Genomic DNA, 13,139 nt, shown 5'->3' with positions numbered 1-13,139 from the left:
GAGTTTTGATTGTAAATAGTCATTAAATTTTATTTATCAAGATAACGGGCTCTTTTTTGTTTTACTGTATTATACAATAAAAAGTTTATTTATTTTATAAGCTATACATCTGCATTAGATATCTTCTGCTATATAAACAAATAGCAGGCTTAAAATTTCATCAAATAATTATTCAAAATTTTTATTTTAAAGATTTTTAAATACAAATTTATACTTTTATAATCAATTTATGAATAATTTAATTGAGGCAGGATGCTCTCAGTGGAATTTTATAAGAATGCATTTGAATAAAAAATCATTTAATTTTAGCACGAATCCACCAAGTTCAGAATAATGAAAATCCTTAGCCAGGAAAAATAGAAACAATAGCAAGCAAATAAGAATGGTATGTCCTGAATGAATATTAGAGAAAATTATACATCCCTTTTGAAAATTAAGCAAAATAATAGCTAAACCACATAAACTAATACTTATTAAAAAGAAAAAAATCCTACTCAAGCAGAAAAATAGCTCTCAACCTCCAATCATTCCTCTTTACATGTGTAATCAATCACCAACCTGATTTCTCCTGATATTGCAGTCCATCTCAGCCAAAATCTGCTCAAAAATGGCTAAATCAAACTCCTTATGTACAGAACAGGTCAATTTCTACAAACCTTTCGACGGTCGCGCCTTCCATTACATGAAATCACAGCTTTTCCAAGTCATCAATGGCAGACTATCAGCAGGGAATGCAGCTTCCAGCATCTCCAACAGATGCAAATTGATGTGTTACAGAAATCACCTCTCTGATCATCGTTGATATGAGCTTCCAGATCGGCGCCAGCGGTGCCAATCGGAGCTTCTTTCGTGTTGGGTGCTGTAACTACTAGCTGGGGTTCTGGGACCAAATCCCTTCTTCATAGTCCTCAGCTCCTCTTCAGTATCATACTGTTGGCGCTGAACAGGAAAATGAAAGTTATGGGGTCTTTCAATGGAAGAATGAAAGCAAATCATCAAAAAGAAAATCAGATTAATGAACTGCTATTTGTTCATATCAGAAAGGTTAAATATTCTATATTTTCCGATCAAGCCGCAGCGCAACTTAAGTGGTGCCCAATCAAGTGCGGGCCATGAGATTTTTGGAGTGGGCGCCTCTTCTAGGTAAGCCGAGGATTAGTCACGCTGCTAAGCGCCCTTTCGGGGGTGTCAGCGGGTGGTTCTATACTTGGGCATATAATACAAGCATAAGCAGTTATTATTCACCAAAATGATTGAATAGATTTGTGATTGTCCATGGTAAAGAAGGCACCTTTACGATTTCAAAAATTTTAAGCCAAACTATACTCAGCAAAAATCTTCTCGGCAGGAAAAGGCTGGTGAATGTTTACAGTATTGTCCTGAGTTTTCTTTATAAGTTTGATGTAGAGATGTTAATTTCCTAAGAATCATCATCTAATACAGGTAAAAACAGTGATGCTAAAATTGCTTACAAAATCATATTCTTGTTTTCCGATAGGAAATACTTGAGTATTTCAAGTAAACCCTAACAAGATTGATAAAAAAAACAGCAAGAACACCTCAATATCTCTAATAAAAACAATCCAAAACAGTACATTTTATTATCAGAATCGAAACAAGGAAGAACAAGCAAAGATACAATTGATCCTCAATTCGAGAGGAGGATCATTCTCTCCCAATCTCTAGACGATGAATCTAGAGCCCAAAACATAAAAAAAACTCCAAGAGAATACCATCATAAGCTTGAGCCTAAACCTAGACAACTCTTATTTCATACAAAACTTCCCTAATTTCAAATCCCGAATTCAAAATTTCCCTCCCTCTCCTAGCAGCCCATTACTTTTTTCCTTATTGGATTGCCTAGTGGCCACTAGGCTTGGGCGGCAGTTTTTCCGCCTAAGGGGGTCCGTCTTTTGTAGCAGAACCAACCCTGCAAGGGCCGTTTGGGGTTGGGCCAATTCAGCCTGAACTGGCCTAACAATACAGCACTCCCAAAGAATCACCTTGTCCTCAAGGTGCAAACAAGGAAACTGATGTTTCACCCTATCATATGGCTCCTATGTGGTGTCGTAGTCCGGGAGGTTCTTCCACTTGATCAACACTTCCTTAGTTCCATCTTCTCTCTAGCGAACTCCCATCAACTCCAAGGGTTCCAAGATCACCTCTAAATCCTCAGTTAGTATTACCGGTAGCTCAAAGCTTATTGCAAAATCTCCAATTACCCTTTTCAGCTGAGATACATGGAACACTGGGTGTATAGTTGCTGTTGGTGGTAGTTTCAGCCGATAAGCCACCGCTCAAATCATTTCTACTATCTCATAAGGCCCAAAGTATCTTAGAGCAAGCTTTTCATTCCTCATATTGGTGTCTGACCTTTGCCTGTAAGGTCGGAGCTTCAAGAACACTATTCTCCCCTACCTCGAATTTTATGTCCTTCCTATGCCTATCAGTCTGTTTCTTCTTAATATGTTGAGATCTCAACAAATGCCTCTTCAATTCTTTCAATACCCGATCCCTCTTCTCCAAGTACTCCTCTACTTAAGAAATTGGAGTGTTGTTATACCCAAAATGTACCAAGTGAGGTGGGTCTCTTCTGTACAACACCTTAAAGGGTGTCATCTGAGAAGCATAGTGATAAGATATGTTGTACCAATACTCAACCCATGATAGCCACTTGACCCATAACTTGAGTGTCTCTGATACAAAACATCTGAGATAAGTCTCCAAGCTCTTGTTGACCACTTCTGTTTTGCAATCTGTCTGTGGGTGGTAGGCGGTGCTTCTCTTCAATATTGTCCCCTGTAGACTGAACAACTCCTTCCAAAAGTGGCTGAGGAACACATTATCCCTGTCGGATACTATAGCCTCTGGTACATCATGCAATCTGACCACCTCTCTAATGAAAGTTGATGCCACTATCAATGCGGTATATGGATGGCGTAGAGGAATGAAATAAGCATACTTGCTCAATTGATCTACCATCACTAGGATCATTGTGAACCCTTATAATCGGAGAAGTCCATCTATGAAATCCATGAATATCTCCTTCTATACTTGACCTGGTAAAGCTAACGGCTATAATAAACCTCCTAGAGACATGGGCATGTACTTGTTCCTCTGACAGATCTCACATATTGCTACCATCTTCTCCACATCCTTATGCATCCCTTTCCAGTATAGCTTTGAAGCTAGCCTCCTGTATGTCTTCTGCACCCCTAAGTGACCTCCAACAACGCTCCCATGAAACTCCTAGAGCAAGTGTGGAATGTGGACTGATGTACTAGGCATCACAAACCTCCCTTGGTACAAAAGTCTCTCTCCCCCCCCGAAGGAATATACAGGGTGACTACTCCCTTCCCTTAGTAAATCAGCTCTAATCTTTCTCAACTCCTCATCCCAAGCGCTCTCCTCCTTGATGGCCTCCCAATCTAGCATCATTGGGATTGACACTTCTGTCGCTTGACTGATCTGCTGTCACCCCTTCTTTGGACATAATATGGCTAAAATATTCCACACTTGTCTCGGCAAAATAGCACTTCTTCAGGTTGGCTCTGAGCTGATGTTCCTGCAACACCCCTAACACCCTCATTAAGTGCTCCCAATATTCCTCCTCTATCCTGTTATAAACTAGGATGTCATCAAATAACACAAAAACAAATCGCCTGATATAAGACTTGAAGACCATGTTCATGAGTGACTGAATTATGGATGGAGCGCTAGTGAGACCAAAAGACATCACCAAGAACTCATAATGCCCCTCGTGAGTCCTAAAGGAAGTTTTTGGCACATCTTCATTCTTCATTCTAATATGATGATATCTCGATTTCATATCTATCTTAGTGAACATTACTGCTCCACTTAGTTCATCCAACAGCTCACAATCACTGGTATAGAAAACTGTCTGGCACAATTTCCTTGTTAATCGCCCTGTAGTCCACACAAAACCTCTAGCTGCCATCTTTTTCTTCACCAGTAACACTAGACTAGAGAAAGAATTGATATTGGGATAATTCCTGCTCTAGCATCTCTCTAATCAACTTCTCAATTTCATCCTTCTGAAATTTAGGATATATATACGACCTAACACTGATGGGCGACACACCTTTCCTCAAGGTGATAGTGTCCTCCTTCTCCCTTGGCGGAGGTAATCCCTGAGGCGGTTAAAACACCTCCTGGAATTACTGGATCAATGGATGTATGGAGAGGGGTATGTCCCCTCCATCCTTCAATTTAATTCCCTCCAATCTATGTAGCTCCACTAAATAGCTTTCCCCCACCTCTTATATATTCCTCCCCATGGTTTTGAGTGACACCATGGCTTTGGATATCCCTGTATCTCCCCTAATCATCACCTTTCTTCCATCCACCCTTAGCTCCATCGTGAGTGCTCCCAAATTGACCTTAGTGTCCCCCAAGGCCTACATCCACTTCATCCCCAAGATGACATTTATACTTCCTAACTCCATTAGGAGAAAGTTCTCGCTCACCTGAATCCCTTGGATGGTCAACACCACTCCTCTACAAATCCCCTAGCCTTTCACCACCTTTCCTGTCCCATCATCACCCCATAACAACCGGTGTCCATCAATTTCACTCCTAGTTGGTTGATGACTTGAGTGAAAATGAAATTGTGGGTAGCCCCACTTTCAATTAGAACCGCCAACCCCTTGTCCCCTATCTCCCCTTTCACCTTCATGGTATGATTCATGGTGAATTCTACCATCGAGTTCAGGAAAACCTCTGCCATATCCAGATGCATTTTCTCCTCTATCTCCTTCTCTACTTCCCCTCACCTCCCTCCTCAGTTTTCTCGTCATTACAGATGGTGAGAACCTTAAGAGTTCGGTCGCTACACCTATGTCCTGGGATATACCTCTCATCACACCTAAAACACAACCACTTTAGCCTCTTCTCCTATATCTCCTTCTCCGTTAGCCTCTTGAAATTTTCACCGCTCCCTCCTACTGTCTTCTCCCTGTGGTTTCACAAAATCTTTCTATTGCAGGACCCTTGGGTGCTAACTGGGTGGTCATCATCCTGTATGTGCCTCCTGAGCTGCTGCTCCTGTCTCCCTTCTCTAGATTCTTCTGATTTTCTACCATCTGTGCCAAGTTCATAGTCTCTCCGAAGTCACGAGGCATCATGACTTCCACCGCCGCTATGATCTTTGTCTAGAGCCCCTTCATGAAGTTTTCCTCAAATGCAGTCTCTGATAATCGCTCCACTCGACTGGCTAGATGCTCGAACCGCTCCCTATAGTCCACCATTGATCCCTCCTGCACCAGTGCAAAAAATTGCTCATGGAAGTCCCCTCCCCGTCGGTTTGGAAACATTTTAATAAACAATCATTGAATGCTCTCCAGCTCCGCATAGATCTCCTTTGGTCCCTCCAGTGGAACCATGACAACGCCATCCCCTCCAAACATAGGCCTATTGTTGTCAATTTATCCAGATTCGTCAACTCATTGATGGCAAAGTATCTCTCCACCTTGTAGATCCATCCATAAATGCTCCCCTTTAAAAATTGGCATTTTCAGCTTCCTCACGTTTGGCTCTCCCCCGTTTCCCCATATTCCTCCATACTTTCCCCTCTCCCAAGTGTTTTGCTCTCCCTACATCTCCCGGTCTTCCGTTACATGTTCATCTTCAAACCACTTATCACTTTCTTCCCTCTTTTCTCCAAAATTAGCACCCCTCTTACCATAATTTCCCTCTTTTTTCTCCCAACCAGCATCCCTTACTCTTTGTTCCCTATTTCTACGTCTCTCTACATACCTTCCTCCTTTCTCCTCAATGATTTCTACGTCTTCCCTCCTACGAAAATCAGTATTCGTAGTTCTTCCCATTGGTCCCTTTGCCTCCGATGTCGCCGTTTGGATTTGATTTTCCAATAACTTCTTTTCCATTAAATGAAGAAAGGAAATTTTGTCTTCCACGGACGAAACCTTGTCTTCTACGGATGAAATTCGATCATCCACCATGACTTTTATTTGGCTCATCTCTCCTTCCAAATGCTCTTCCAAAGCATCTACCTTCATGGCCGCCATATAAATTTGTGGATTGACCCAAAAATCAGCAAGGGTTCCTTTGGATGAATTTTCAAAAATTCAACCCCCGATGGTCCCAAGACTTACTCTGATACCAATTTGAAAGAAAATACATGAGTATTTCAAGTAAACCTTAACAAGATTGATAAAAAACAGCGAGAAAACCTCAATATCTCCAATGAAAATAATCCAAAACAGTAGATTGTATTATAGGAATCAAAACAAAAGGAAGAACAAGCAAAGATACAATTGATCCTCAATTCGAGAGGAGGATCGTTCTCTCCCAATCTCTAGACAATGAATCTAGAGCCCAAACACTCAAAATAACTCCAAGAGAATACCATCATAAGCCTGACCCTAACCCTAGGCAACTCTTATGTCGTACAAAACTTCCCTAATTTCAAATCTCGAATTCAAATTTTCCCTCCCTCTCCTAGCCGCTCATTACTTCTTTTCCCTGTTGGATAGCCTAGTGGGCCCATTAGGCTTGGGCAGCAGTTTCCCCACCTAAGGAGGTCCGTCTCCTAGGGGTTGGGGTTGGGTTCCTTGCCTCTTTACCTAATTTGTCGAACTTCCTCCCTCTTGCATTGACTAGTAACAGAGTTTTGTCAAGTTCTGCATCACTTAAAATTATAACAGCTCTACCAGAAAACAAAGGAAATAAAAAATTCAATGTAAGCATCAAAAACCTCTTAGGCCTTTCAAGTACTGAACTATATAAACATTTTCGTTACCATGAGTTTGAATCCTTTGAAAATACTTATTTCCTCATTTTACTTTAGTTGAAAAATAAATTAGTAATCCATCTTGCTGCCTGACAAACCTGTCTTTCATCTTTGCCAGTCTTTCTAATATTTTCTTTAACTCGAGATAATTATTAACACAAAGCATAACAAAGGTATGAATGGGAGACAAGCTAGAACCGTACTTTGGCTTCAAATAAGAAATTTTCAAATTGCATGATCACATTAAGTTCCATGTTGACAACATAATACAAAAACATGGTGCATCTGTCATACATTTATATATATTACTTGTACATACCTATGTGGTACTTGATAGATGTCTAGTAGGTTCTCATCGGTATAATTGACTTGAACGATCCCACCTCCCACGAGAAGCACTCACCACAAGGAAAGGCAATCGACATTATTCCGCTAATCAATATCATTCCGCAGAGTCACAATTATTGTCCTAACAAGGCAGTGACTTTAAGACTCACTTGGGTAGGATAGATCATCACCTCTGGTAGGTCTCCTAGGAAGACTCGCCCAGACTCATTCGACTCAAACATCACCAGTCTTAGTAGGAACTATTCATCCACAGTCACCCCTCATGGTTAAGGCTATACAACCACCACTAACATTTCCAATCCAATTACAAGAAGCACACACCTCAAAGTCTATAACTACGATCTCTCAAGTATGGAAAATCCTTGACCTCTCCCACAAAGGGGAGATTATTACGTGCGGAGTCCGGACTCAGAGAACCGTTCGATTTTGTGATTGTGAACATTAAAAGAGCAGAGCGCAGTAAAAGTACAATAAAAGCACAATGGGGAACAGTAACTGCGCTATTACTGTTCCCAATCACAAAACCGAATAGTTCTCTGGGTTCATACTCCGCACGTAATAATCTCTCCCCACCAAGAGGAGTCGCCCTTTCACTTCTAAATCTTTGAATCTTGTCACAACGAACTTGCCACCACATCTAGAGAATTTGCCTTCATAGATTAACCTTGCATGTGGAGCCACAAGGATTTGCCAAACGCACTCGCCCATGAATAGTCCTATCATATGTAGAGATCTACGGGGAGGTCAATCAACTATGCCACGTGTCTATAATAGCTTGTAATAAGTCATTTCAGACATTGTACTTTATATTATTTTTTATTATTTTAGGTGTAGCTTTTCTTGTAGCCATCTAAACCTTATATAAATAAAAAATGAAGAGACATCTTTTGAGAATTTAGGACTTAACTTTAGGATTCTCTAGAGATTTTTTTATCTTTGAGACTACTTTTTGCCCATTTTCCCTAGATACCACACTATTCTCTCCCAAGGCACATAATTCTCACACTCCATACTCATACAATCTTCGCTCAATCCCTCAACTCGGGTCTCGAGATTACCTGTTGGTAAGTTCGGATGTTATCTCAAAATAATTTTGGATCCAACATCCTTGAAGGTGAGGTGATAGATTTATGCTAGTGACTATAAGACATGCACATCTTGAAGAACAACAAAATCTTAAACTGTCGGTGAATATGGAGAACCCACCTACATCATGTCATAACTTATGCAGATGAGAGGACATAAAAGATGATTCATGAAGCACTTGGAAGATTGCACAGAAATGCTTTGAGAGAAAGTACACCACAAGGATCCTTTGACTCGGTAGTTCACCATAGAAATAGGGTGCTCACCTCGACACCCAATGCCAAACCTACTCAAAGTCACACCAGTGACGAAAAATAAAATCCCCTTTAAGGTGACTGAGGAGAAGAGGACCCGAGCTGATCAACACGTTCACTAGAGAAAAAGTTTAAGCAAGTCCACCTCCAACGTTCAAAATGCCCAATCTGAAATCCTATCGAGGAAGAATCAATTCTGTCGACCACCTAGTGTATTTTGACACGACATCACTACTTGATGTAGACGATGCCTTGAAGTGTTGGTTGTTCACCACCTCTAAGGAGTCGGCCCTTTAGTGGTTTACTCGCCTTCCACTGAGCAAAATCGCCTCATTCGTTAAGTTCAAGAGAATGCTCGTCACTCAGTTTGCAAGCATCCAAAAGTCTTTGAATAACTCAAAAGCTTTCTTAAAGATTCGTCGAGTAGCTGCAGAGCTTCATTGTGCGGTTCCAAAAAGAGACGCTGAAGTTAAAAGACTTTGAACCCACACTCACTTAGGCTGCCTTGACACAAAGCCCGTGAGAAGGCCCCTTTATGCTCTCGGATTGCAACAACCCCAAACACTAGCGGGCTGCTCGAACTTGGCAACAATAGCATAGATATATCTCGAACATTTTCTTTTGATGTACTAAGTTTCTCATATCTCATAAAGTCGGTTTACTTGCACATGTTTAAAGATTAAATTGTCACACCAACAGTTTAGGTACTGACCTTGGAACATAAATGCTGAATTTCTAATTCTACTGAAACCCAAAAAACCCATTAACCAAGCAATTACCACATAAAACTTTCAACTCAATATAAAAAAATCAGCTAACTTTATCTGAGTTTCACCCAATGATCACAATAAACCTGTCCTAGAATAGGTTTCAAAATACCTTAGACGGGTCTACAAGAATCGCATAAGCCTCCCCAATCATCTTGAATAATCTATCAGCATCAGAGTGGACTTCCTCTGCTACTTCTCTCCAAACCCTATCATCACCGTTCTCGCTACGAGCTAGGAATTGACTGGCCTGTACGAAAAAAACATTTGAGTTTTTCTGAAAGATGGAACGGTAACCTGAAAAACTCAAAACTAAATACCTTATCAGGATGATGCCTCAGTGCAGCTTTGCGATAAGCTTTCCTCACATCTGTTGCAGAGCATGACCTTTCAATTCCCCTGTACCAAGAAAGAAGGGTTAAAATTAAGCAAATGAGATGATCTTTAAGCGGCAGCTAAGAAAATTAAAAAAATTTTGGAGGACAAGTTGCTCTTTTGCCGAAAACGTTATAGATATATAAACAGCTACTTTGGAAAAGCCCGAGGGATCCAAACACAATACAGGACCACCTAAAAATTTTTCAAACTTGTTTCTCAAAGTAAGTAGGAGACCATTAAAAACTAGTGCTGGAGAATAATTCACTAAAAAATAAGCAAACTAATGGTAGACCTAAGCAATTGTTCATGCAAATGATAATTGCACCAGTATTGCGATTCTGTCAAAACTCAGATTAGATTTGTGTTAGACTGGTCCAACGGACCGGTCCAGCCGGTCCATGTGGGACCGGCCCAGACGCGAATGAGGCTGAGCTTCTCTGCCTCCCGCTCTAGCTGCACGAATCGCAAGATCCATCGGAGCCAATTTGGAAGGATTTTTTAGGGAGTTAGGAGCAAATTTGAATGTAGGGACTGTTTAGAGATTTCCTTTTGAATTGCATGCATTAAATATCTTGTTTTCCTAGGGTTAGGGCATCTTGAATTTGGCTGATTTTGGGATCTCTTAGGTTTAAGTTTTGGGGCTTTAGATTCATTTAGAGATTGAGAGAGAGATCCACCTCTCGAATAGAGTATCACTTGTATCTTGTTAATTTCTTACAATCTATTTGATTATTACAATAAAAGCTACTATTTTTTTTTTCATTGGAGTTTGTAAGAGTTTTCTCGCTGTTTTTGTCTTTATTGTTAGGATTCACTTGAAATCTACAAGTGTTTCCTATCAATTTGCTTCAATTAAACTGTGATATTTATTCAAAACATTTTTTAATGAATTAAACTGCCATATTTATTTGGCCAAAGCATTCCTTCTTCATGACGATAATCTTAGATGGGCAACAACTCCTAGCCAAGTAAATTTTGGATCAATTTTTCTTCATTACAAAAAATCTATAGCATACGCTTTGAGTAACAAAAGAATAATATTGCTAACAAACAGAAAAATTCATCATGATGCCAGAACAGAAAAGAGCAAGTAACATTTAAAGAAACGGTGCTTAGAAACTGAATATGGTTCACTAAAATGGCAAAGCTGGTACTTACAATATCATATACATATCCAATGTGCCTCCTTTACGAGCCTCCTCTTCCACTGTACAAAGCCTCATTTGAGCTTGTTTGAGATCAGTGATGTTGCTACTTGATCTACCCAGCGCTCCACTAGTACTGTTTTTATCTTCTGAACGCATTTCAAGAAGAGATGTAAGCTTTTGCAGATCAGTGGCCGCCTGTCCATAGTCTCTAATCATCTCATGTAAGGTGGCTCTTCTAGAAATTGCCTACAATATTAGAATGATATTCCGAACTTGTTAATTGTCCTCACAGAGGAGTAAAAGAAAGGGTGAATGAACTGGCTTTTTCTGAAGGTTTTCAGTAGTGCTCAGTAGAGAAAAACGTATGCAACTTATATGTTATTTTATCAATGATAACGATGCCATCTTCTAACATACATAATGTTTCTAAAAGAATAAAAATCTGATGTACCGGCTGAGCAGGTCCCGCCAATCAACCCGGCCCAAGCAAGGTGGGCCGGTTAAGCTAGCGGATGGAAAAGCCTTGTAGGCCCCACTAGTATGGGCGGCGGGCAAGACAAGGGGCTCAAAGGGGATTAATTCTATCTTTAATTACTTACTATAAGAAAACAAAAAAATTTGACGAAATTAGAAAGGTTTATTTAGCGAAAGAGGACTAATTTAATTTAGATTTGGGAGGAAATTATGAATGTTTATTTAATGAAAGAGGGCTTATTTGAATTCAGAATTGGGAGGGAATTATGAAGGTTTATTTAGGATTAAGTAAGTTGTTTTATTTCTTCTTCATATTGACATATAGAACAAAAATATATATATATATATATATATATATACTTCTATGAATAGTTCTTTGCTCTGTTACAAGAAGGGACGGTATCGGGAGAAGTTCAAGTACTTCTCAAACTGATTGGAAATGTTATCAAATAATGTGCTCGAGGGGAACTGTATGAAGGGGCTCAAGCCTAATATTCGAGCAGGTATTTGAGTGCTGAGACCATGTGGCTTAGGTGAGGCTATGGAGTTAGCTTAGATGGTGGAGAATAAGAACTCTTTGGAGAGGAGTAGTCGTAAAAGCAGTTTGGGAGTCTACTACTGCATAACCACTACATTTCTAGCACCCAAGGTACAGACGGTGCCTTTTTAGAAGGAAGCATTGAGGGATAAATGTCAGGGAGTGCGATCGGGGGGAACTTCAAGAGGTTGACGGAGTCAAAAATTCAGGAGAAGAGGGCCAAGGTTTTATGCTTTCGGTGTGATGAGAAGTTCGCTCGAGGCCACTATTGTAAGGACCGTTTGTTATAGGTCCTAACAATTAGCGATGAGGAGGAAGATGTTGCAGAGGAGGAAGATGAACACCTACACTTAGATGTTGCAGAGGTATTCCTTAACTCAATGGTCGGGTTCACATCGAACCACACTATGAAGGTTAAGGGAAAGATTGGGCATCAGAAGGTGGTAGTGCTGGTGGATAATGGAGCTACCCACAACTTCATTTCCAACAGGATGGTGGATCAGTTTGGACTAAAATTAGTGGGCATGGGGGGCTTTTGTGTTATGCTGGAAACATGAAAAGTATAGAGTAAAGGAATTTGAAAAGGGCTGATCCTAATTCTTCTAGATGTTCAGGTATTAGAAGACTTTATGCCATTGGATTTAGGGAGCATAGATATGATATTGGGAATGAAGTGGTCTGCAAAAGTTAGGGAAGGTCAAGATTGATTGGAAGGCTGTAACGATGGAGTTCAAGATTGAGGGGAGGAGAGTGGTTATTATAGGGGATCCTAGCCTGTCCAAAACTATGGTTTTACTCAAAACTACGGTGAGGGTTATCCAAGGTGAAGGAGTGGGATTTTTGGTGGAGCTATAGAGTTTGGCAAGAGAAGAGGATGAGGAGAAAATAGAAGTACTAGACATGATTCAACCACCCCTACAATAGCATTGAAAGGTGTTCTAGCTAGTTCAGAGGTTTCCTCCTCTGCATGAACACAAGCATTTTATCATCTTGAAGGAAGGAGTCTAACCTATTAGTGTTCGTCTGTACCATTATCCCCAAATTTAGAAAGATAGGATTGAGAGATTGATTAGAGAGATGGTGGAGGAAGGATCATTCGACCCAATGTCAGACCATTTTCCACTCCAGTGTTATTAGTGAAAAAGAAAAGAAAGCCGTAGGAGGTTTTGCGTGAACTATTGGGCATTGAACAAGGAGACTATGCCAGATAAAATTTCCAATTCCAATGATTGATGAGTTATTGGATGATTATGGAGCGGTGCTTTTCTCAAAGATTGATTTGAAGTCATTATACCCATCAGATTCATATGAGACATAAGGATGTTCCCAAGAGGACATTTAGGACTCATGAGGAACATTATGAGTTTTTAGTGA

General features: G+C 40.2%; 1 protein-coding gene across 1 annotated transcript in view; it reads right to left on the bottom strand.

Moving 5' to 3' along the window:
* Positions 1 to 366: 366 nt before the first annotated feature.
* Positions 367 to 13,139, bottom strand: part of LOC110105734 — a 30,899-nt gene continuing 18,126 nt past the window's right edge. The window contains exons 8-11 of the mRNA XM_020835340.2: positions 10,764 to 10,999; positions 9,548 to 9,626; positions 9,340 to 9,477; positions 367 to 939 (exon numbers count right to left, since the gene is read on the bottom strand). Coding sequence (XP_020690999.1) covers positions 793 to 939; positions 9,340 to 9,477; positions 9,548 to 9,626; positions 10,764 to 10,999 — 600 coding nt within the window. The 3' untranslated portion in view covers positions 367 to 792. The remainder of the gene's footprint in view (positions 940 to 9,339; positions 9,478 to 9,547; positions 9,627 to 10,763; positions 11,000 to 13,139) is intronic.

Source organism: Dendrobium catenatum, unplaced genomic scaffold (genome assembly GCF_001605985.2).
Source record: "Dendrobium catenatum unplaced genomic scaffold, ASM160598v2 fragScaff_scaffold_133, whole genome shotgun sequence".
NCBI classification, from domain to species: Eukaryota; Viridiplantae; Streptophyta; class Magnoliopsida; order Asparagales; family Orchidaceae; genus Dendrobium; species Dendrobium catenatum.
The sequence above is the reverse complement of the archived record's forward strand: the minus strand, read 5'-3'. Positions and strand labels throughout refer to the sequence as shown.